Source organism: Tachyglossus aculeatus, chromosome X1 (genome assembly GCF_015852505.1).
Source record: "Tachyglossus aculeatus isolate mTacAcu1 chromosome X1, mTacAcu1.pri, whole genome shotgun sequence".
Lineage (NCBI taxonomy): Eukaryota > Metazoa > Chordata > Mammalia > Monotremata > Tachyglossidae > Tachyglossus > Tachyglossus aculeatus.
The window spans coordinates 112,207,156-112,229,217 of NC_052101.1; the positions used below are offsets into that span (position 1 = coordinate 112,207,156).

The 22,062-nt window shown below is 43.8% G+C and overlaps 1 protein-coding gene across 2 annotated transcripts in view; it reads left to right on the forward strand.

The window, feature by feature from the left end:
• Positions 1-13,687, forward strand: part of PTBP1 (polypyrimidine tract binding protein 1) — a 29,797-nt gene extending 16,110 nt beyond the window's left edge. For both annotated transcript variants that reach the window (XM_038771847.1, XM_038771848.1), the window contains 13 exons: positions 737-812; positions 1,670-1,842; positions 2,628-2,774; positions 3,759-3,929; positions 4,809-4,919; positions 5,109-5,283; positions 7,499-7,576; positions 8,729-8,877; positions 11,254-11,287; positions 11,798-11,890; positions 12,073-12,289; positions 12,636-12,713; positions 12,967-13,687. In XM_038771847.1, coding sequence (XP_038627775.1) covers positions 737-812; positions 1,670-1,842; positions 2,628-2,774; positions 3,759-3,929; positions 4,809-4,919; positions 5,109-5,283; positions 7,499-7,576; positions 8,729-8,877; positions 11,254-11,287; positions 11,798-11,890; positions 12,073-12,289; positions 12,636-12,713; positions 12,967-13,099 — 1,635 coding nt within the window. In that variant the 3' untranslated portion in view covers positions 13,100-13,687. The remainder of the gene's footprint in view (positions 1-736; positions 813-1,669; positions 1,843-2,627; positions 2,775-3,758; positions 3,930-4,808; positions 4,920-5,108; positions 5,284-7,498; positions 7,577-8,728; positions 8,878-11,253; positions 11,288-11,797; positions 11,891-12,072; positions 12,290-12,635; positions 12,714-12,966) is intronic.
• The last annotated feature ends 8,375 nt before the right edge of the window (positions 13,688-22,062 follow it).

Here is a 22,062-nt window from a genome sequence, read left to right on the forward strand (position 1 = left end):
GAGCTTCTGTTGACCTAGATTGTAACTTGTTCACTGGTTGGTTGAGCAAATACCACTTGATGTTGAGGTGATTGAGTTACAATCCAGTTGTCATAAGATAGTGCTTGATTAAAAGATAGTCTTGCCAGTGATCTGAAAATGACAAAGCAGAGGATATGGTTTCATTGAACTTCTGGAAAACAGGACATCTTGTTGGCTGGGAGGCAAGCTATAGAAATGGAGGTAGCCAGGGAGGATTTTGTCACCCAGTCAGATCACAGATCACTGGCAGCTTTGTTAATTTGACAACTAAAAATATCTTGGGTTTTCAGCAAAATGGTAATTTATGCTTTCTGCAAAACGTAAAGGAGGATTTCTCAAAAGGTTCTTAACTATTTGTCATTTTGCTCATTTTGGAGCCAATACTTCTTACTAAAGATAGGCTTGGGGGAAGATTTGCATGATTAGCTTTGAGCACTTGCTACTCAAGTACTCAATACCTGCCTTCATAATCCGGACAGGGAAGTTTTGGCCTGCTAGTTCGGGCTATGGAAAGAGCAGAGGGTAGAAATAAAATTGTTAAATATATACCTTGTGATTATTCAAAAAACCCATTTTGCATTTGAATGGGAGATGTTACAATGTTGTCATTGGGGTTGCCATTTTCAGCCAGTTGCCTGCATTCAATTTCTGAATTGTTCTTCTGAGAATTTAGCAAAAACTGTCAACTCACTCTTTTCCTTCTTTTCTCTTCCAGCGGGGATCTGACGAGCTTTTCTCTACTTGTGTTACTAACGGACCCTTTATCATGAGCAGCAACTCTACTTCTGCAGGTAAAATTACTAGCCATACACTTTAGAAGTCTAGCACTTGATTAGGGGAGTATGGTCTCGTTATTCTGTACTAGGTATAAAATCATCTATCTTCAACCACTGCACTACACTTATTCTGTCCAGCTAAAGGGTGTCTTACCAGCAAACAGTGCCCCGATAATACTGGTAATAGTCCACATGTGCTCCTCTCCTCCTCTCCCTATGCCTCCCTCCCCAAGAATTTGGACACTGAATTGATATTTACAGGTGACATCACTCATTGCTGAGATCACTCATTATGTGATCTTTGATTAACTTAAAAGATTTGTTTCTTGGTAATAAGATGTCTTGACGTGTACCCAAGTCAGTTGTTTGAGGGTGGAGATTTGCAATTCTGGCAACTCAGTTGGGCTTTGACATCGAAACTTTGTACCTTATGGCCTGGTTTCGATTCCCCCCTTCCCCCAATCTCCCCCCGTGGAGTTGCTTTTTATGTTATGCTTCCGAGCCTCCTTGCTGCTTTTGCTTGCCAAGCTGACCCTGTACTGCTAGCAATGTATGGTAGTACTTGAGGTATTGCACTATGGCTGTATGTGGGAATGAATTCTTGACTGCTTTGTGGATCCTGTTCTTAAACCACGCTGAAACTTCCTTAAACTTGCTTCCCTTGAGATGCCATAACCAATACTAACTAAACCATGCTTGAAAAGTACATCTGTGAGTAGGGGCTGGCTTATACATTTTCCTGAAGGCTCTGATTTTAAGAGGAAAAAGCATTTTCTGAGGTTCATGTCAAGTGGCAAATTTTGTGTGACCTGAACACATCTTTCCTATAGCTGATTTTAAATGCACGGGGCCACTTATTTTCTTCTTTTCAGCAAATGGAAATGACAGCAAGAAATTCAAAGGTGACAACAGAAGCCCGGGGGTTCCTTCAAGAGTAATCCATGTACGAAAACTGCCCAGTGACGTAACAGAGGCTGAGGTTATTTCCCTGGGATTGCCTTTTGGCAAAGTCACCAACCTTCTGATGCTGAAAGGCAAAAATCAGGTATTTAAGTTTTGGTCCAGTTGCTTGGGGTAGAAGGACAGTAAACTGTTGAATTGGCATAAGATCAGAAAACAGGCAGTCAACACTTATTTTGGGTTTGCTGAGACTGGCAGACCAAGATTTTGAGACTGACTTTACTCAGTGTTTCCTTCACCCTAATGCTTAAAAATGTTGGGTGGAAAACTAAATTCCAGATCTCTACACTCTTCTAATTCCCCTCCTGTTAGGTCAGAATATGGGGCTCTCCCATAGGCATTCAGCTATGCTTTCTGCAGAGGGAAGCAATAAGGCAGTATTTTAGCAGTGCACCAATTGAGTGAAAATGAGTATGTTTAACTCAGTAAGCCATCAGGTCTGCTCAGCAACATGGTCATTCATATTGTCTATGGCAAAGGGCAGAAGTAAGGCCTTTTTTACTGTGCCTCCTGATATGAATCCTAAATTCTGAAACTTTACTGCTATTCCAAGTTTTGGGAAAGGGCTGTGGGGAAGGCTAATTAATATTTAAGCCAAGAATTAAACTAAACTCTGGGGTGGACACAGATTTGTCACATGATGTAGTCCCTGTTCCATAAAGGAGGAGAATGGGTAGTTCAACCTCGTGTTACAGATGAGAAAATAGAGGCACAGAGAAGTTGTCATAGCAGACAAGTGGCACACCTGGGATTAGGTCCCAGGCCTGTGCTCTTTCCATGTGGGCTCCATGAAGTGCCAAGATTGGTGTAGGAAAGGAATGACCCCCGGTTAACAACTCTCATTATTAACTTAAGAATATTGGCTTTTAGGCCTTCATTGAAATGAATACGGAGGAAGCAGCAAACACTATGGTAAGCTACTATACCACGGTGGCTCCGGTTCTCCGAAGTCAGCCCATCTTCATTCAGTTCTCCAATCATAAGGAGCTCAAGACTGATAACTCTCCGAACCAAGCAGTAAGTCCTACATAATCCTGTTTTCATCTCTTCTGTTTTGAAAAGAGCCACTTTGTCTATTCACCTTGGGCAAGTAAGAACAGCATGTAACATCCTTGGGAAAGGGCATTGGGGTGGAGAATTTTTGGGTGTGAACTTTGAAAACATTTAGCCAACCCTCACTTGTTACAGGTTTTCTTTTTTTGTTTTTTTATGGTACTTAAATGCTTATTGTGTGCCAGGAACTGTACTAAGCGCTGAAGTAGAAACTAATCAAGTCGGACACAGTCTTAATTCCTATTTTACAGAGGCGCTGAGGTACAGAGAAGTTAAGTGACTTGCCCAAGATCACACAGCAGACAAGTGGCAGAGCCAGGAATAGAACTCCCGGACCTGTGCTCTATCCATTAGGCCATGCTGCTTCCCTACTGTTTCTCAATCAACTTTGTTTCTCAGTCAAACGTACTTTTTCCTCTTCACAAGTATCCTGAACTTTTTCTTGGCCTTTAGTTTTTGATCAGTTGCATTTTTTTTGTGTGTGTGGTAAGATTTGTATAGCATGTGTATGGCCACTTGGTTTGGCTTCTAAGTGGGAAACACACTGTGCCATCATAGTTCAGGTTCCCTTGTTGGAGGAGCCCCCGGGATTTGCTAATAATGGAAGACAAGGGTTTGAGACCAGTCTAGAATGGTTTCTCCCCTTCCCGGCTTCTGTCTCTCCTGTATTGGTGTTTAGATGGTATTCATATTGGTGGCTATGTTGGTGCTGTGGTGTGAAGCACTGCTAGCTCTTTTTAGTTGGTCTTCTCTATAAGATTAAATGGCAGTAATTTCCATTACTTAAGGTATTGGGTCCTGGTAACGTTCAATCAGTTGTATTGAGTGCTTCTCTTGTGCAGAGCACTTTACTAAGTGGTTGGGAGAGTACAGTATTTAACAATCTCGTTATTGGGGTGCTCATAGCTGTAAAGAATGTACTAACTAAATAGAAATGTTGTCTTACAGCGGGCCCAGGCAGCTCTGCAAGCGGTCAATTCTGTTCAGTCTGGAAACTTGGCACTTTCTGCCTCTGCTGCTGCAGTGGATGCAGGAATGGCTATGGCTGGACAGAGTCCTGTTTTGAGAATCATTGTGGAAAACCTCTTCTACCCGGTCACTCTAGATGTGCTGCATCAGGTGAGGTGGTGAATTTGATCTTCATATCACATTGCTTTAAGGGCTCTCCCTCTCAAATATCTTAAAGGAGGCTCTATTAAGCGAACAGCAAGGAGCATCTGAAACATTTTGACATTGTTCTCGTAATTGGCTTAGCTCTATTTAGTTAAAGGAAGCATTTTCTATAGGGACTAATTTATTTTCGCTTCCAGGGAGGAGTTGGGTTTAAGCAGCAAACCAAATATTTGGTTTAAAGGCTGCAACAAAATGGAATTTGAGACGGGTTGATTTGGGGGTGAAGTAGAAAGTATATTTTCCAATGGCTACCTCTGACATATTTGCATAATCTGCAAATAAGCAACAACTTCACAAGTACTGAAATATGAAATAAATGGAAATTGAGTCCTTAGGATTTGTAATTGAATTAGATATTGTCACCTCCCCCTGCTTTCTTTCCTCTGTTGTGCTTCTTCCTCAATATCCCACACTCTGCCTGGGGAAAGAAATCCTACGGCATACTTAAGTCATTAAGCCCAATGAACAGGTCAGAGGGGTCTAGGAGGACCACGGTCTAAGACTAAGGCATGTTTTTGGAATTTAAAGAAAATGTGGAATTTGGTGTACAGTACTGTCAGCTGCCCCATATCCCATTCCATATCATGCTAAGTCCCCCGTGTGTCTTTTGGAAAAGAGTACTGATTTGAGTAAATGAGTCACTGGCTTAAAACTTGGTTTTCAGAGTGTTCAGCTGTTATGTGCAAAACAGATTATTGCGGGCAGGTAATAAAACTGTTGTGATTGGTCAAAGCACCCTCCACTCCCTTGCTGCTTGACTTTATTTGGAGACTGATCTCCAAATTTGGTGGGGTTTTATATTTTTATTTTTTTTTATTTTAACAGATTTTTTCCAAGTTTGGCACAGTGCTGAAAATCATTACTTTTACGAAGAACAACCAGTTCCAGGCTCTGTTACAGTATGCTGAACCCATGAGTGCCCAGCACGCCAAACTGGTGAGCACAACAGGGGAAGGTTGGGCAAGCACCATTTAAGGTTCTCCATTCTCTGATGGGCATCCCTGAAGTGGTTAGACCCTCTTAATCATATTTTATGTCCATCAGAAAATGAAAGGAACGCTCTCGGTAGTTTTTTTGTTAAAATACCTTTGAAAGCTTGCTTGATTGGAGCATTTTCCCCTTCAGTCTTTAGATGGACAGAATATCTACAATGCCTGCTGTACCCTGCGTATTGATTTCTCCAAACTCACAAGCCTCAATGTGAAATACAACAATGATAAGAGCCGAGACTACACCCGACCGGATCTGCCCTCTGGAGATAGCCAACCATCCCTTGACCAGACCATGGCAGCAGCCTTTGGTAAGGAGGTCTCCCAGCTAGGTAAATGTAGTTTTCTCAATCGCTTCTCCAGGCTTTTAAGGTTCAGATCTCTAGACCTTATCACGTGACAGGCACATTTCCATGATACAACCGTGTTATGTTCCTTGAGAATGTTTGAATCATGGGGTATGTCTTCCCATAGACTGAAGTGGACTTAGAATATATGTAAGTGTCTTAAGGGCAGGGATTGTATCTCTCAACTGTACTGTGTTGTACTCTCCCAAGTGCTTAGTACAATGCTGTACACACAGTAAGCACTCAGTAAATGTCACTGATTAAAGACATGCATCTGGAGACCAGGATTTGAGTTCTAGCTTCACTACTGGTATGCTGTATGACCTGGGGTTAAACCACTTAACTGTCCTTCTTAGGCTTCAGTTTCCTCATCTGTAAAATGGAGATGTGGGCCTCCTGAGGGACAGGCACTAACTAACCCCAGCATCATTAATGATATCATGAGTGCTTATAGTTTGCAGAGCACTGTACTAAGCTTTTGCAGAGTACAATACAACAGTGTTGGTAGACCTCTTTCCTGTCTACAGTGAGCTTAGTTAGAGGGCAGCACTTAGTAAGCACTTATTAGAGGTCCTAATTCATAATTAAGATCTGTTCCGTGTCCTCTGGAACCATATCGAATTACTCTACATGATACCACAATGACACTGAGTTATCACAATATTAGAGGAGTGGTACTATGTAGGTTTGAAGGAGACTTGCAGAAATAGGGAACTGTTCTGCTGACTTAAATTTAAGCTGTCTTAAAGTACTTCTAAATCCCCACGCAGCTTTGAACTCTTCCATTTGGTTTTTGTTTTCAATCATAATAGTAATAATTATGGTCCTTGCTCAGCGCCTTTTATGTGCCAAGTACTGTATTACATGCTGGGGTAGATCCAAGGTAAGGGGCCCACAGTCCAAGTAATACATATAAATAAATTACAGATGTGCATAAGTGTGGTGGGGTGAATAAAGGATGCAAATCACGCCAAATCACTCATCGATCTCTACATCATCCAGTTTGCCTTGCAACAACTTCAGTTGTGTGCTTAGGGGTCTCCAACTCACTCAGAGTCTTCACACATACGGTGTGGGCACGGGTTCCGTCAAGATCCATTTATTTTGTTTGCCTAATCTTAGCTGGTGGCATGGGACCAGGGAGTGATTCACTTACCTGTAGTATGAGTCCTGGGTATGTGTGGGGTAAGAAAGACATCACAATGTTGTACCCTGGTGTGGCTGTGTTTGAAACAATCACCGCAGTGTGTGCCTGTGTCTAGTAAGATGAAGTTGTTCTGATCGCTGCCTGAAAATTGCTACAGAGGGAGATGTTGACTTATGTAAACTCAAAACCAACAGAGGTTTTTAAAGCTTTGAACTTTATAGGGGAAGGCATTTAGATGGTTTTCCTTTCTTGCATTTTCAAAATTCACTCTAACCTGCAAATTTAATCAACAAGTTTTAGTCTTTAAAGATACTCTTATCAGAGATAATGAAAAAGGGCTATAGTGCCCTCTGCTGTTTCTATGGTATGGGAGTGATGATGATGATGATAATAATAATAATAATAATAATAGCATTTGTTAAGTGCTTACTATGTGCCAAGCACTGGGGGAATGCAAGGTAATCAGGTTGTCCCACATGGGGCTCACAGTCTTAATCCCCCTTTACCAGATGAGGGAACTGAGGCACAGAGAAGTTAAGTGACTTGCCCAAAGTCCCACAGCTGACAAGTGGCGGAGCGCTGGGATTAGAACCCATCTCCTGTGACTCCCAAGCCCGTGCTCTTTCCTCTGAGCCACGATGCTTTTATGGTAGTTCATTCATTGAGTCATATTTGAGCGCTTACTGTGTGCAGAGCACTGTACTAAGCGCTCGGGAAGTGCAAATCGGCAGCATATAGAGACGGTCCCTGCCCAACAACGGGCTCACAGTCCTTCCATGAAAACTAAACCTGTGCAATTAAAGGGAAAGGGGGAAACTTCCAGGTTGGTAACTTTCCTTTTTCAGCCTCTGAATCACAGAACAGTTGAGAGAAAGTTCCTCACTAGAAAAATCTGGATTTGGAGGCAGTTCTAACACGCTGTTCCCGGAATTGTAATTTGCTCGGTTGCCTGTCTTCAAAAAATAACATTTGAAATTAAAATGACCTCGTGGGAGTCCTAGTGTAGTAATTATCCCATTTCTTTTTTTCTAGGTGCTCCAGGTATAATCTCCGCCTCTCCATATGCCGGAGCTGGTTTCCCTCCCACCTTTGCAATTCCTCAAGCTGCAGGTATTACCCGATTCATCATGCGATACTCAGCTTTAAAGTATAATTGAACATGCCCACCGCAGTCTCTTTTAAAAACGTTTCTACTTTCATTTGGCAAGCCAGTTTGAGAAATTAAGGTTAATTACAGCTAGCAATCCCAAGCCTACAGGTAACTGGGGGACAGCCAACTTTCTGAAAGATGACAGCAGCTCTGTTATGGGAATTTTGGCTGACATAGCATAGACACGTTTGAAGGAATATCTGGGGAGGTTTGAACATTGCATAAACTAATTGGGCAGAGCTGGGCTAATTTTAGCCCTTGCACTTTCATACTGGAGAGAAGGAGAGTGGCCCGTGGCCAGTTAACTTGATAGTCTTTTGGTTCTGGTTCCCTTTCAAGCTTCCAAGGGAGAGGACCTGAACAGAGTGGTTGACGTTTATTCATAGTAATTTGAATAAGTGGCCTGGTAAGCAAATGGCATACATGAGACTAAGAAGCATGATTATGGGCACACCTAAAAACTTGTCCAGTCAAGTAGTCTGTACATGTGGCAATACCATAGGCTTTTCCGACTCATTTCTGAAAGCTTGACAATGCCCCGTAGGTGGGGATCCATCTTGTTGCCTGTAGGAGTAGAAGGTTGTTTTACTACTTACAGAAATGACAGTGTTCTAAGACTAATGTGCTCAGTCACCTCAGGGAGGCAATGGTCAATAACTTTGATCTGGTGTGAAGTGTTTGATCCCTGCATGAAAGAATGAAGCACTTAGCATGCCTTGGTCGGTCGAGTTTCCAGATGCACTGCTTGTAGAATTTTTATTTGCACCCATGGAACTGAAGCTTTGCTGCGCTCTGAATGTTTGACAGCATGTAGAGTAAGGCGATATCTAGAGACAATGTCATTGGGGGGTACGGGGGGAGGGGGGGAAAAGGAGGAATGGGACTGGGGGATGGATGGACCCCAAGAACTGGGAGAGTGACCAGGTGACAAAAAGACTTCCGGCCTCGATAGGACACTGTGTATCAGGTGTGCCAGGTAAAACGCTCATAGTTCACCCTGGGGGATTTGCATGTTCGAAGCGGAAGCGGTTTTTAAGCCACTTCCTCTGGTGCAGCAGGCACATAAAGGCATTCTGGTAACTTTTTACTGGTTAATGTTCTTTAATTTCCAGGCCTGTCAGTTCCAAATGTTCACGGAGCCCTTGCTCCTCTGGCTATCCCATCAGCAGCAGCTGCAGCGGCTGCAGCAGGGCGGATTGCCATTCCCGGCCTCACTGGGGCAGGGAATTCTGTCCTGCTGGTTAGCAATTTGAACCCTGAGGTTAGTGGTGTCTTGTTAATTTACCCCGTCCCTCTCATTTCCAGCCAACTGTTTCACTCTTGAAAACTTTGAGAATGTTTCAGCGTGTCTCAAAAAAAAAATCTATCCTAGAAAAGAAGCAGCCGGACTAGAAAACCTCAATCACGTCTCGGTGGCAAGGCAGATGACCAGAACTTTTTTTTAAAGGAGTGCAAATTGAACTTGCCTTGCTGTTCCATGCTCCATTTTCATTGATCTCGAACAGTCTGTTTGAATCTTCTTCTGTTATTTTTCCCCCCTCCCCACCTTCTTCCTAGTGCTGTTTTGGGTCATATCAGCATAGCACTTGGGATGCCCAACCCTTCATGGCAGTCCCTCCACCTTTAATAAATTGTTGTTGTATTAGCTATGAGAGAGAGTTTATTCTGCCCTCTACTCTCTGTTCACAGCCTAAATTCTGCCAGCTTGGCTTTTGTGTCTTTGTGCACTTGTGCAGTGTGGTTTTTTTTTTTTTAATTATTTTTTCCCCCTTGCCACTTGCTCACACATTTATTTTCCTTTCCAAAGACTGCTTAGTTTTCTTATACTCCTTAACATCTTGAAATTTTATGTTTTTAATTCCATAATTTTACTCAGAGTTGAAATATTTTTTGTTCCAATAAGGTGCCCTAAAAGTTCAAATTGGATACTAAACAAAAGGATGCAGTCTGAAAAAGAACCATTTTAGTATTCAGGCAATTTCTGTTCTGATACTGCAAAATTGGGGTTGTATTGGGATTAAAAGTGTGGAAGACATTGGTTTGGGCATTAGAGATTGACATTTAAGTTGGTGTTTGAAAAGAATGCTAAACTGGACTGCATATAAAAGTTAATTCCCACCATATGCAACCGCAATTCATTTACTGCTATGTCAAAATAATTCCAAACTTTGCCTCAGAGGAAGTCTGGATGAAAGAGAGTAAATGCTCAAAATATTTAACTCTTGATGGGATTAACAAATTTAATCAGTATTTCAGACTATTCTTTTCATCTGTCTGATACTCCCTGTCGAACTGTTTTCCTCAAGGCATGAGATAGGCCAATACTGGTTAGAAGTTTCCCCTAATGGTGGCTTCTTCCCTTGGTTTAAGTCTTTTTAGCTAATGGGCTTCATGTCCCATTTCTCTCTTCTCTTCCACCCCCGCCCCCCAAAAAAACCACAACTTTCTCCATTTGAAACTCATCCTTTTTTGTGGGGGTCGGAGGGGGCTACAGGTTGAATATGGAGCCGGGCTGCATTCACTTGCAGAGTTAAACCTGAAATGTACAGGAAACCTCGCTGGCATAAATGAAGCCGGCTGTCGTGTATGCTCTGCTAAAGAAATGGCCTATTGACTATTTCATGCCTTTTAGTTTTTTTTGGTGAGCCTCTCACTGTTCATCCAGCTTGTCTTCGGGCTAGAAAGACCTCGATACCTGTAGAGATGCTGTGAACTAACAAACTTAAACTTTTATTTCATTGCTCGTATAATCATTGTTTTTAGAAACTATCTATGCAACCAGTTAGTAAGAGACAATGTTTTTGTGGAGTGATTTCAGTGATTCTGGTGAAAATTTCTTTTACGCAAAGATGTCCCAGAAAGGTTCATTTTCTTGGGAGAAGTCTAGTCACTGTTCCTCCCTCTTCCTCTTGAGCTTTGATTCGCCGGTTCACCTTAAATCGGTAGATTGAAGAATGCTTCCTATATGGGACTCAAAATGACATTTTCAGCTGTGCTGTTGAAACTTTCAATGTTTTCATGGCACAATCAGGAATCAAACTTGATGGAGTCAAGTTACTAATTCTAAGTAATAGTACATGCAATTCTTAGCAATTTCAGAAGTCACTCTGCTCTAGTATTGTTTCTTTCCTTCTATGTATATCAAGTAAAAATGCTTTTCTTTATCATTGTGTTCCACTAGGTTAAAACCTATTAACTTTCTGTAAACATATTGTATATGTAGAAATCTATAAATCTGACTGATGGAACACTACATATTTCCTTATGTATTTACTGACCTGTGTTTTTTGCTACTTTTTTCTTCCCTTCCCCTTTCCCAATTTTTTCTACCCCTGATCCGGAATTTCTTTGCCAACTGACTGCACGGTACTTCTGCTTCCTGTTGTTGCTTGAAACAAAAAACACAAAAAATAAAAATAAAAAAAAAATCCCCCCTCCAAAAACCCTGCTCTTCGGAAACCAACCTGCCCTTCAATATTAACCATCTTGAAAACTTCATCATCCATCAACCAATTTCGCCATTTCCTGCGGGGACTGCCCTTCCTCGTTGTGGACGATTTGTGCAACCTCCGCTCTCCCCTTCGATTCCTTACCTCTCCCCTGTCCCTCCGCTGCCTTGCTCTGCTGTTCTCTAAAGAGAGTTACACCCCAATGCCTCTTTATTCTTTTCGGTATGTTATTATTCACACTTTTTATTACCTTGTATTCAGTTATTTGAGATTACTTTTGATGCCTCAAATATATAGTTTGCCGTTTTTGCCACTTTGAATGCATAACTTTACATTTGTTAATAGTTTTGCCACTTAAATTTTAATCTGAATTTTGTGTTACTCTTATTTCTTGCATATGCATGAGTTTTATTGCTTTGCATGCCTTTTTTGAAAAGTGTAAAAAAATTTGTAGCATGCTAAATTTGGTCATTCTGACTGTTAGTTTTGCTTTATTTGATTTTTCTGAGACCCGGTATCTTTAGTGTAGTGCCCTGTTTTTCTGCTGAATACACATTTTTCATAAGTGAAGCAGAATAAGAAAACGAAGTCGGGTGGACATCGACCTTGTTGTAGAAGGGGGATTGGGTTGAACTTTGGGGTTTTGTTGCTGCTGAATTAAATTCAGGGAAATACAATTGATGTACTTGCCGATGTGCCTGAAGCCTATCTTTATTTCCTACAACTTTAAAGGAGTCTATGGTGATGTGCAAAGGGTGAAGATTTTATTCAACAAGAAGGAGAATGCTCTAGTTCAAATGGCAGATGGAAACCAGGCCCAGCTTGGTAAGCAAACTGGTATTTTGGCTAAGATTTAATGCTACGCAGGCTCACAGGCGTCCTTCTCCGACTGCCCTGGAAAACTGAAAATGGAAGCTAGAGAATATTTAAATGCGTCAGTGCCTGACTAAGATATCAGTCCTTAACAATCAGGCGTGTTAACCCTCTTTCCAATCTCGTCCTCTCAGCGATGAGCCACCTGAATGGGCAGAAGCTTCATGGGAAGCCAATTCGCATTACTCTGTCCAAGCACCAGACGGTGCAGCTTCCCCGGGAGGGCCAGGAAGACCAAGGTTTAACTAAAGATTATGGAAATTCACCTCTCCATCGCTTCAAGAAGCCAGGCTCCAAGAACTTTCAGAACATCTTCCCTCCTTCTGCTACCCTGCACCTTTCCAACATTCCGTGAGTGTGCATGTGGGCGTTCACTGGGGATAAAAGTGTAGCAACTCGAAAGAAACGATGAAGCACTGTAGAGGAAACTGGTGTAAAAAGAACCTGGTATCCTGGAGCAACACTGACAGAGTGACTAACCCAGATTTTGTCTCGAAACGGTTCTGGGGGTTGGGCCTGGAAAGGGGGTGTGGGAACAAAAACATCGACTCCCCCATTGTGGGAGATTTGTGGTGGGGAGGGACAGGGCGGGGATGGTGGGCGTTCCAGTTTTTTGTGCCAGTTACTTGCCCCAGAGTGGAATACTCCCTACTTGAAGATCACCTGGGGAACATTTTTTTTTCTCCCCTCCCCATAGGCCTTCAATAACCGAAGAGGACCTTAAGATGCTGTTCTCCAGTAACAGTGGAATGGTCAAAGGATTCAAATTCTTCCAGTGAGTAGATTTCGTTTACGGGGGATTGTGGGCCGAAGGGATGCACTTATGATATTGGGCTTGTTTATCCTGAACTGTCAAGGACGTATGAGTGCCGTTCATTGACACTAATGTTAGTGGAAAACTAAATCGGGCTATTAAAATCATTTGCTTAGCTTCACTGGTTTGGCAGGGGAAGGGAGTAGGTGGAGCGAATGCACAGTTGTTGACCACGGTTGCGGATGTAACAGTGAACTGAGCTTCTGCTTTACAGGAAGGACCGTAAGATGGCTCTGATCCAGATGGGCTCAGTGGAAGAAGCCATTCAGTCCCTTATTGACCTCCACAATCATGACCTGGGTGAGAACCATCACTTGCGTGTGTCCTTCTCCAAGTCCACCATTTAAAACTCTGACAGACGGGAGGCAGAGAGAATGGACTGACGAAACCTCATGGTTTCAGCCTTGTCCAGAAAGGGCTGATTACCTGGAGACAACTTCCATCATTCCAAACAAACAACAAAAAAAAGCCACTTTAAAAGCAGCTGAAGTGACCTTAAAGACCAGAGATTTTATTTTTTTAAAGAGCTATCAGTTTACCTGTTTTTAAAAAAATCAAATCTAATTCACATTGATAACCTTGCGGTGATGGGATAAAAGTTTTTGGTGCGAAGTTCACACTTTTTTGGAAACTTCTCTGGGAATTTCTCTCTTCCTTTCCTCTCTCTTCTCTTTCCACCCCCAGAAAAAAAAAAAAAAAGCCCAACTGATCTAGTTTCAGGTCTGTTCTATCAGACTTCACGGTAATGCCTTCTAGTTTTCTTTACTCATTCAAGCCTTGGAAGACCTAAAACCACTGTGCTTTAAAAACTTACTTGAGTACCTTTTTTGAATCAAGGTGTGTGATCTCTCATCCAGCACAAGGAATTTTAGGATTCATCTTTGATATACCATGAATCTGTTGTCTGTCTGTGCCTTAAGGTTTCTGTTCTTTTTTCGGGGGGGGGGGAGCGGGAGGGGGGAGTTGGTGGTGGTGGTGCTCAGGGAGGAGCTGCCTTCCAATGTCATCAAACATACGGATTGAGCTGAGAGGAAAGTTATTTCTAACACTCAAATGAACTCATTCTGCTTTAGAGGAATGGGAAGCAGGCAAAGTGTATAAAGAAAAAACGTTGGGCTTTTAAAAACTTTTTTTTTTTGACTCATGATGTCAATCACATCTTTTTGCTTTTCAGTGCATGTGTGGTTCTTCAACCTGTATTTTGGGCAGGGGTTGTCTTTAAAAGCATGCACCCATTGAAAGGTAGTAGGCAGGAGCTGGGAGTTCTTTTTGCACGTTTGTTCTAGTGTCTGTACACTAATTCCTTAACCCGGCCTTTGTTTGGAAGATGCACCAGCCTACTGTAGAAGTCTATGGGGACGTTTGGGAGGGCACTGTGTCCCTCACTTAGCAAGGTGTTCAGTTGTCATCTTCGTGTCCTTTATTTTGGCCTTTCAGGAGTTTGAATAAACTCCCCTGTCCTTGTTGCTCATCTTCAGCATTTGAACTTTTGTTTTAATCCTTGTATTATACTTTTGATGCAGTTGTCATCTGTGCCTAGCAATATTTCCAGTTGACCAAATATTCTAATCTTTTTTCATTTATGCAAGAGAAATAGTTTTAAGTAACTTTTATAGAAAGATGACAAAAATGGTATAAATGTAATCTAAATTTACTCCTTGTGGTATTACTCTTGTATACTGTACCTTTTATTTTATTATTTTTGTAATTAAGTGAAATCGTAGGGCAGGAAGATAATTTCAATTTTCAAGCTGAGGTCATGGTTTGGGAGGTTGAACAGTGTAAGGAAACTGTTGATTTGAATAGGTTGGGCTAAACAGACGTTTTCCAATGACAACTTCCAAGTAGCAAGTACCAGGAGTTTCTGAAAAGCTGAATTGAGTGAGTGGACCCAAGCTAGTTTTTTGTTGTTGTTGTTGTTGTTGCTGTTGGATTTTTTGGGGGGTGGGGGGGTTATTTTGACCTTAAAAGCAGAACTTTTTAAGTTTTAGGAGCAGAAAGCAGATCAGTGCATCTTTATTTGGACTGAACCAGCTTTGATATAGCCATCAATAGACCAAGACACCATTCCTCGGGTTTACTTACCCACCCTATGCCATTCTGCCTTCTATTCTGCATAATCCAATGTTGCCTTACGTTTCCCTCTAATGTTTAATCTTTTTAGATGCAAAACAGATGATCTTATACTTCAGGGTTTTCCTGCAAATTGTGGACCAAAGTTTTTGTTTTCGTTTTCTTTTAAATCGTCTGTCTTTTGGTCCTGGGAATCATGATTTCCCCAAATGACCGAGGAACTCTTGACTTCCCAGAACTGAAGGTTTGAAGCCTTAAACCTTTTTTTTTGTTCCCCCATGAACAACCATGGGTGTGAACTGTGCTGGAGTTGCACGCTTGATGTCTGAGCGAGAGTTCGACTTGGGTTGCTGGCATGAGCTTATGTAGTATTGGCCTTCCTTCTCAGCATCCATCTCTGCAGTATGAGAACTTGAGGTGTGAGCTGGCAGCATTGCAGTGGAAGCCCCTAGCCTTCAAACCCCACACCGCAGATCTTGAAAGATGGCTGCCCACCTGACAGGCGACAAGCTAAAGGTCCTTAGGGCCTGCTTAGATCTTAAGAATTAGACTCTTATCTGCTTAAATCAAAGTATCAGGATGGGGGAACTGCAGCAGTCACTTCTGCACCCTAGCATTCTTTCCTCTCCACCCCCTCATCGTCCCACAACTGACCCAGTGGAAAAACCATGAGCGTGCATCCCTACCCCTTTCCCCCACAACCCCCCAATATGGTTAGGGGATAGCTAAGCTGCCACCTTCCTCTTTAACAGTCTGCGGGCAGACTGAGGGGGCCGGGAGTGCTATAACTCAGACCAGCCATCTCTCCCAAGAGACCGGGAAGGGGTTGTGGGCAGCGTTCAGAGGGTTGCTTTTCAGTTTGGCCAGCAAGCAGCATGTTTGTGGGATGCAAGTAAAACCTGTTGTAACCCAGCATCCATGCAGTTGTGGATCCGTCTTTCGGATCCCTGTGTTTGCATGTAAAGAATGTGAGTAACAAAGGGTGTAAATATTTCTAAGTTTTTTTTATACCTGTTGTAAGACATGAGGGGGCAGCAAAATGCAGTTTTTTTTTATGGTGAACAGATTAAATGTATATTTTGATAACAGCCATTACAGGTGCAGTATTGTGAAAAGCGGGGTGTGAGGCAACCACAAACACAAGTTTCATTGCCTGTTGCAAAGAATGTTTGTAATGCGAAAAGAATTGAAATTAAAACTATTTTATAACAAAGTTTGTACCTTTCCATAGATCTGTTATTTACTGTTGATTGTAGAGAAGCAGTTTTTGGCCAGTCTGTACTTGTGCTTTCAATAAATTTCTTCTGTATTCTTTGCTTCTGACTTTCCTATCTTTTTTTATTGTGCCTTTTTATGCTGCTGTTTTCCTCTTGATTTACATTTAGCTGCCCCCCAATTTTTTTTCTCCAATTTTTGAACATGCACTGTTTGCTCATGTTAATGAACCCTAAACCACACACTAAACCCTCTTCAGCAGAAGGACAGAGATACAAGGCCCAGGGACCCTTAACTGGTACCTGTTGCCTTCTGTCCAATGTGAATGTTGCTTTGTGTTGCTATAACTTGGGTTTGGATTAATAATGAAATTCCAGGAATAATCTTAAAGGTTAAGGCAACACTATCCTAAATTGGTGGTGACTTTAAAAACAAAAAAATGGATGTGTGGAACGTTGCACCCCTCGGCCAAGAATAGTGGTCAACTAAATGCCAAAAGCAGCTCTTTAAATCTGGATCAAGAAACAATTTGGAATCCTGGCAAGAGGGATGGGGGACAGGGTAACTTATGAAAGAAATGCTAGGGTGAAAGCTCCTTGGAAGCACGGATTGACACTGCTACTAACTATATTGTACTCTACTGAGTGCCTGGTTAGGTACAGTGGTTTGCACCCAGTAGGTGCTCAAACAATACTGTTGAATTGGGTGGCGGGGAGGGTGTCCTGTGACGGCCCCATCAGGGCTGTGATTATAGAAAAGGAGCTGTTTCCAAGCTAACTAAAGCCAGTCCAGTTATGCCTGATCTGACCCTTCAGTGGCCAGAGGGTTAATCTCTGCCAAATGTTCCAGAAGACTCCCTGTCTCCCTGGGGGCAAAGCTTTCAACACTGAAAACCCACTTAGGTCTAAACCGTAACATTGGGAAATACAAAACTGTCTTGCTCTTCTGCCAACCAGGACTTCCTTTCTCCCCATTCCCCCCCCCCCCCCCCCCCCCCCCCCCCCATTCTCCCTGTACCGCCAGGGTTTTCATATATTGCACTGGTTTCTGCTCATTTTCATTCACTCCTTGCCTTCACTTTTTAAAAAAAAAAAATAAAGGTGCTACCACCAAAATGTGGCCACCCACACAACACCCCCCGCCCCCCCCCCCCCCCCCCAAGCAAACTTCCTTCAAGAGCCTCTGCTAGCCCTTACTAGCTACTCTTCCAACTTGACTGACTTACCTTCCTAGTCTCTGGCCATTAAGAGGCTGCTGTGGAAAGGGGTGAATATGCTCCTTTGGAGACTAAATGGGCCAGGGGGAAGGATATTCTGTTGTTTTCTGCTCAAGAAAGAATTACCGATTAGCAGGTGTCTGGTGTTAACAAGTTGCTCTGGTGCTAGAGGCAAAGCAAAAAATCGATTGAGGAACTGATGGGCTGGTCACCATAGGAACAGGTAGAGCTATTTGGAGGTGTGAATTGTGCCCAAGTTAGTCCTGCTTTTTCTTTTCTCTCTTCCCCCTCCATTTACATGCTCCAGGTCTGGTTCCATGCTTCAGTTGTTCAAAGAGTGAAGATGCCACCCTGGCCAGTTAGCCAAACCTGAAAGACTTGACCAGTGGTTTAAACTGATTACTGAGTTTCTTTTTAATACTGTCCGGCTTGGTTTGTATATTAAATATTTGGAGAGTTTTCTATATATTGGATGTTAAAGATGCAGGGGCTTAGGCAGGGGTCCTTAGAGAGTCTAGCGTCTGGCGACTGAGTGGACTGGGGCATTAGCAGTCTTTTTTGCGGCATTTGTTAAATGCATACTAAGCACTGGATTAGGTACAAGCTAATGAGGTTGTGCTAGGCACTTTACTAAACACTGGGTTAAGTACAAACTAATGAGGTTGGGCACAGTGTATGTACCACGTGGGGGTCTTATAACCCCCATTTTACAGATGAGGGAACTGAGGCATGGAGAAGCAAAGTGACTTGCCCAAGGGAAGCAGCCTGGCTTAGTGGAAGGAACCCAGGCTTGGGAGTCAGAGGGTGTGGGCTCTAATCCTGGCTCCGCTACTTGTCTGCTGTGTGACCTTGGGCAAGCCAATTCTGTGCCTCAACTACCTCATCTGTATAATGGGGATTGGCGTGGGCCCCATGTGTGACAACCTGATTACCTTACAATTTCTCCAGCGCTTAGAACAATGCTTGGCACATAGCGCTTAACCAATACCCATCATCATCAAGGTCACACAGCAGACAAGTGGCAGAGCTGGGATTAGAACTCAGGTCCTGGCTCCAGGCCCATGCTCTATCCACTAGGCCGTGCTTCTCAGTCTCGCAAGGATTTCAACCTCAGTCAAATGAGGTTGAAATCCTTGCGTTGGCTAGCTACAAAATAGCTTGACATGCAGCAAGGGATAGACTGCAACTTTGCCAAGCCCTTGTCAAGTCCTTGGAGTTTAGGGGAAAGTTCACTCCAGGTAAACCAGGTAACACTTCCCCACCCTATCAACCTCCTGCCCTCAAGGATTTTGTAATCTAACGGGGGAGTCAGGAGGATGTAATGGTACTGAAGCACTTACTATGCCAAGCACTGGTCTAAGCACCTGGGGGTAGGTATTAGGTTATCAGGTTGGAAACAGTCCCTGTGCTGCCTGGGGCTCAATCTAGATTAGGAGGGAGTAGGATTATTCATTCATTCAATGGTATTTATTGAGCCCTTACTGTGTGCACAGCACTGTATTAAGCGCTTGGGAGAGTACAATAAAACAATAGACAGGTTTCCTGTCCAGAATGAGTTTATAGTCTGGGGGTAGGGGGTGTCAGTGAAAACTGCTAACACAACAGTGTGGGGCGCGGCCTGGGCTCAGTATCAAGTGTGAACTGTCTCAGTAGTATTTATTGGGAGCTTACTGCATGTAGAGCAGGAGAGAGAGATATGAATGCAGTATGCAGGCTGTTGCTTTGTGAGTTTGGCTGGCTGGGGCAGGGGCAGACTGCCAGGGTATGTCCACACCCTCGGTTGCTGGTACCCGTGCCCCAAGCAGGACGCCCAATGGCCAAAATGGTGGTCCCTCCCCATCATAGGCCCCTACAGCGGCCAAGATGGCTGAGGTCATGGTGTTGGTGACACGGAGCTCAGGAACCCCCCACTGTGACCACCTGGCTTGTGGGGAGGTGGTGTCTCCTTCCATATGCCCCAGGGGCCAGGCCACCTCAGATTTCCAGCTCCACCTCGAGCAGAGCAGGTGCTGCACCAACAATACTTTGCCCCAAGTGCCTGCATTGCTCCCATCTGAAAGTGAAGCTAGAGCCCACATTTGGGCAAAGAAGTTCACATATTGCAGCGTGGCTCAGTGGAAAGAGCACGGGCTTGAGAGTCAGAGGTCATGGGTCCTAATACCGGCTCTGCCAATTGTCAGCTGTGTGACTTTGGGCAAGTCGCTTCACTTCTCTGGGCCTCAGTTACCTCATCTGTAAAATGGGGATAAGGACTGAGCTCCACGTGGGACAATGTGATCACCTTATATCCTCCCCAGCACTTAGAACAGTGCTTTGCACATAATAAGCACATAGCAAATGGTATTATTATATTGCCAAGCATGCAGTAGGTTAAAGAGCATCAATATAGATAACCCATAGTAAGCAGTATAAGCTTGTTGTGGGCAGGGAATATCACTGTTTATTGTTGCATTGTACTTTCCCAAGTGCTTAGTACAGTGCTCTGCACACAGTAAGCACTCATACAACTGAATGAATGGTGACATGACTAATGAGGTAGATTAATCAGGGGAGGCCTTGTTGGATGAGGTGACTGGATGTCAAGGACTGTGCCTTATTCAGTCTTCACAATATGGAGCAATTGTGGTCTTGAGCATTTATTCATTCAATCATGTTTGAGTGCTCACTGTATTCAGAGCACTGTACTAAGCGTTTGGGAGAGTACAGTGTAACATTCCCTGCCCACACGAGTTTACAGAGCCCTGTTGTAGAGTTGGTTTAATCTGGCCAATGCCTAACTCCAGGACAACTAAATAATCAGACTCTTGGCACTCCAAGAGTCTCAAATGGTATTTGAGGTTGTGACTTCTGAAGGATAGAAAATCCTGTTCAAGTTGGGGACTGGGTTGATAAAGAACGTTTGGGTGTGGATGGCTTGTGCAGGCCTGGGGTTGGTGGTGCTGCTCCTGGGCCCTGTGGACTACAGGTTGGGCCAGGGCCTGTCCTGACCCTGCTCTGATCTTGCCTCACTTGGGGTGGGAGACCGTGTGACTGGACTCCCTGCCATCCCCACCCTGCTGCGGATGAGGTTGGCAGAGGTGTCTGTCTGACCAAGGTGTTACCAACCCTCTGTGGGCAGGGTGATGATATAGCTGCCTTTCTCTAGGACGTGTGAGTCGGTCTGGACTCCTGTGTTCTGGCCTAGCTGCCCCACCTGTTTCCTCCCATTTAGTTGGGGACCCAGGCTACAATGAGTCTTTTGCAGCCGTCAGTTTGCTTGGGCTGGGGAAAGGGAGAGTGTTACAGCTGCTATCCCTTTGGAGGAGGGTGGGAAGCCCATCACCCTTCCCACTAACTTAGGAGCATTCTTTCTTTTAATTGTATTTATTGGGCGCTTACTGTGTGCAGAGCAGTGCACTAAGTGCTTGGAAAGTACGGTTCAACCGAGAGACAATCCCTACCCACAACGAGCTCACAGTTTGGGAGACAAACATCAGAACAAGTAAATAGGCATCAATAGCATCAATATAAATAAATAGGATTATATATATATATAGAGAGAGAGAGACAGGTGAGAACGAGGCATAGTGAGGAGGTTAGCACCAGAAGAGTGGAGTGTGCGGGCTGGGTTAGAGAAGGGAGGGTGAGGTATAAGGGGGCAAGGTGATGGAGAGCTTTGAAGCCAATAGTGAGAAGTTTTTGCTTGATATGGAGTAGAGGTGGGGGCTGGGTTCGATGAAGATGGGGGTGGAGGGAAAGGGGGTTGCTAGGGAAACTAGTGGGCCAGAGGAAGCAAGGCAGCCTGGGCATGAAACTATTCATAATTTTAATGAGCTGTGAGAACTTAGAGCAGGAGGAAAAGGAGGAGTTCCAGCTGAGGCCGTCAGACTCGGGGGGTGGGGGGGGCACTTTAAAGGTTTGGAAGGCATAACAGCCTCTTTGCTTTGGTTTCAAGGTCCTCATCTCAGGGAATAAATCTGAAGCAGGAGAGACATGGCTGAGATGGAAGGCACCCTAATATTCAATCGTATTTATTGCACGCTTACTATGTGCAGAGCACTGTACTAAGCACTTGGGAAGTACAAGTTGGCAACACGTAAAGAAGGTCCCTACCCAACAACGGGCTCACAGCCTAGAAAGGGGAGACAGACAACAAGACACGTGGATGGGTGTCAAATCGTCAGAACAGGCAGAATTAAAGCTAAATTCATTCGTTCATTCAATCGTATTTATTGAGCGCAGGGGAGTCTCCATTTCCACAGCCTTAACAGTCAGATCCGACACCTCATTAGGTCTCCGTGGGGTTAAGACATTACCTGCAAAACACCTCCAGTGGTTGCCCATCCACCTCGAAAAAAAAAAACTCCAGTGGCTGCCTCATCCACTTCCATATCAAATAAAAACTCCTTGCCATTGCTTTTAAAGCACTCCATCACCTTTTTCCCTGCCGCCCCCCCACCTCGCCTTTTTACTCTCCTACTATAACCCAGCCTGTGCACTCTGCTCCTAATGCAAACCTTCTCACTGTACCTCAATCTCACCTATCTCGTTGCCAACCCCTCACTCACCCCCTGCCTCTGGCCTGGGATGCCCTCCCTCCCTCAAATCAGACAGTTACTCTTCCCCTCCACTTCAAAGCCTTACTGAAGGTACATCTCTAGAAGGCCTTCCCTGACTAAGGCCACCCTCCCCCCTTCCTCTTCTCCCACTCATTTCTGTGTCACCTGGACTTGCTCCCTTGGTTCTTCCCCACTCCCAGCCCCGCAGCACTTATGTACATATCTGTAATTTATTTTTTTATACTAATGTCTGTCTCCCCCCTGCCCC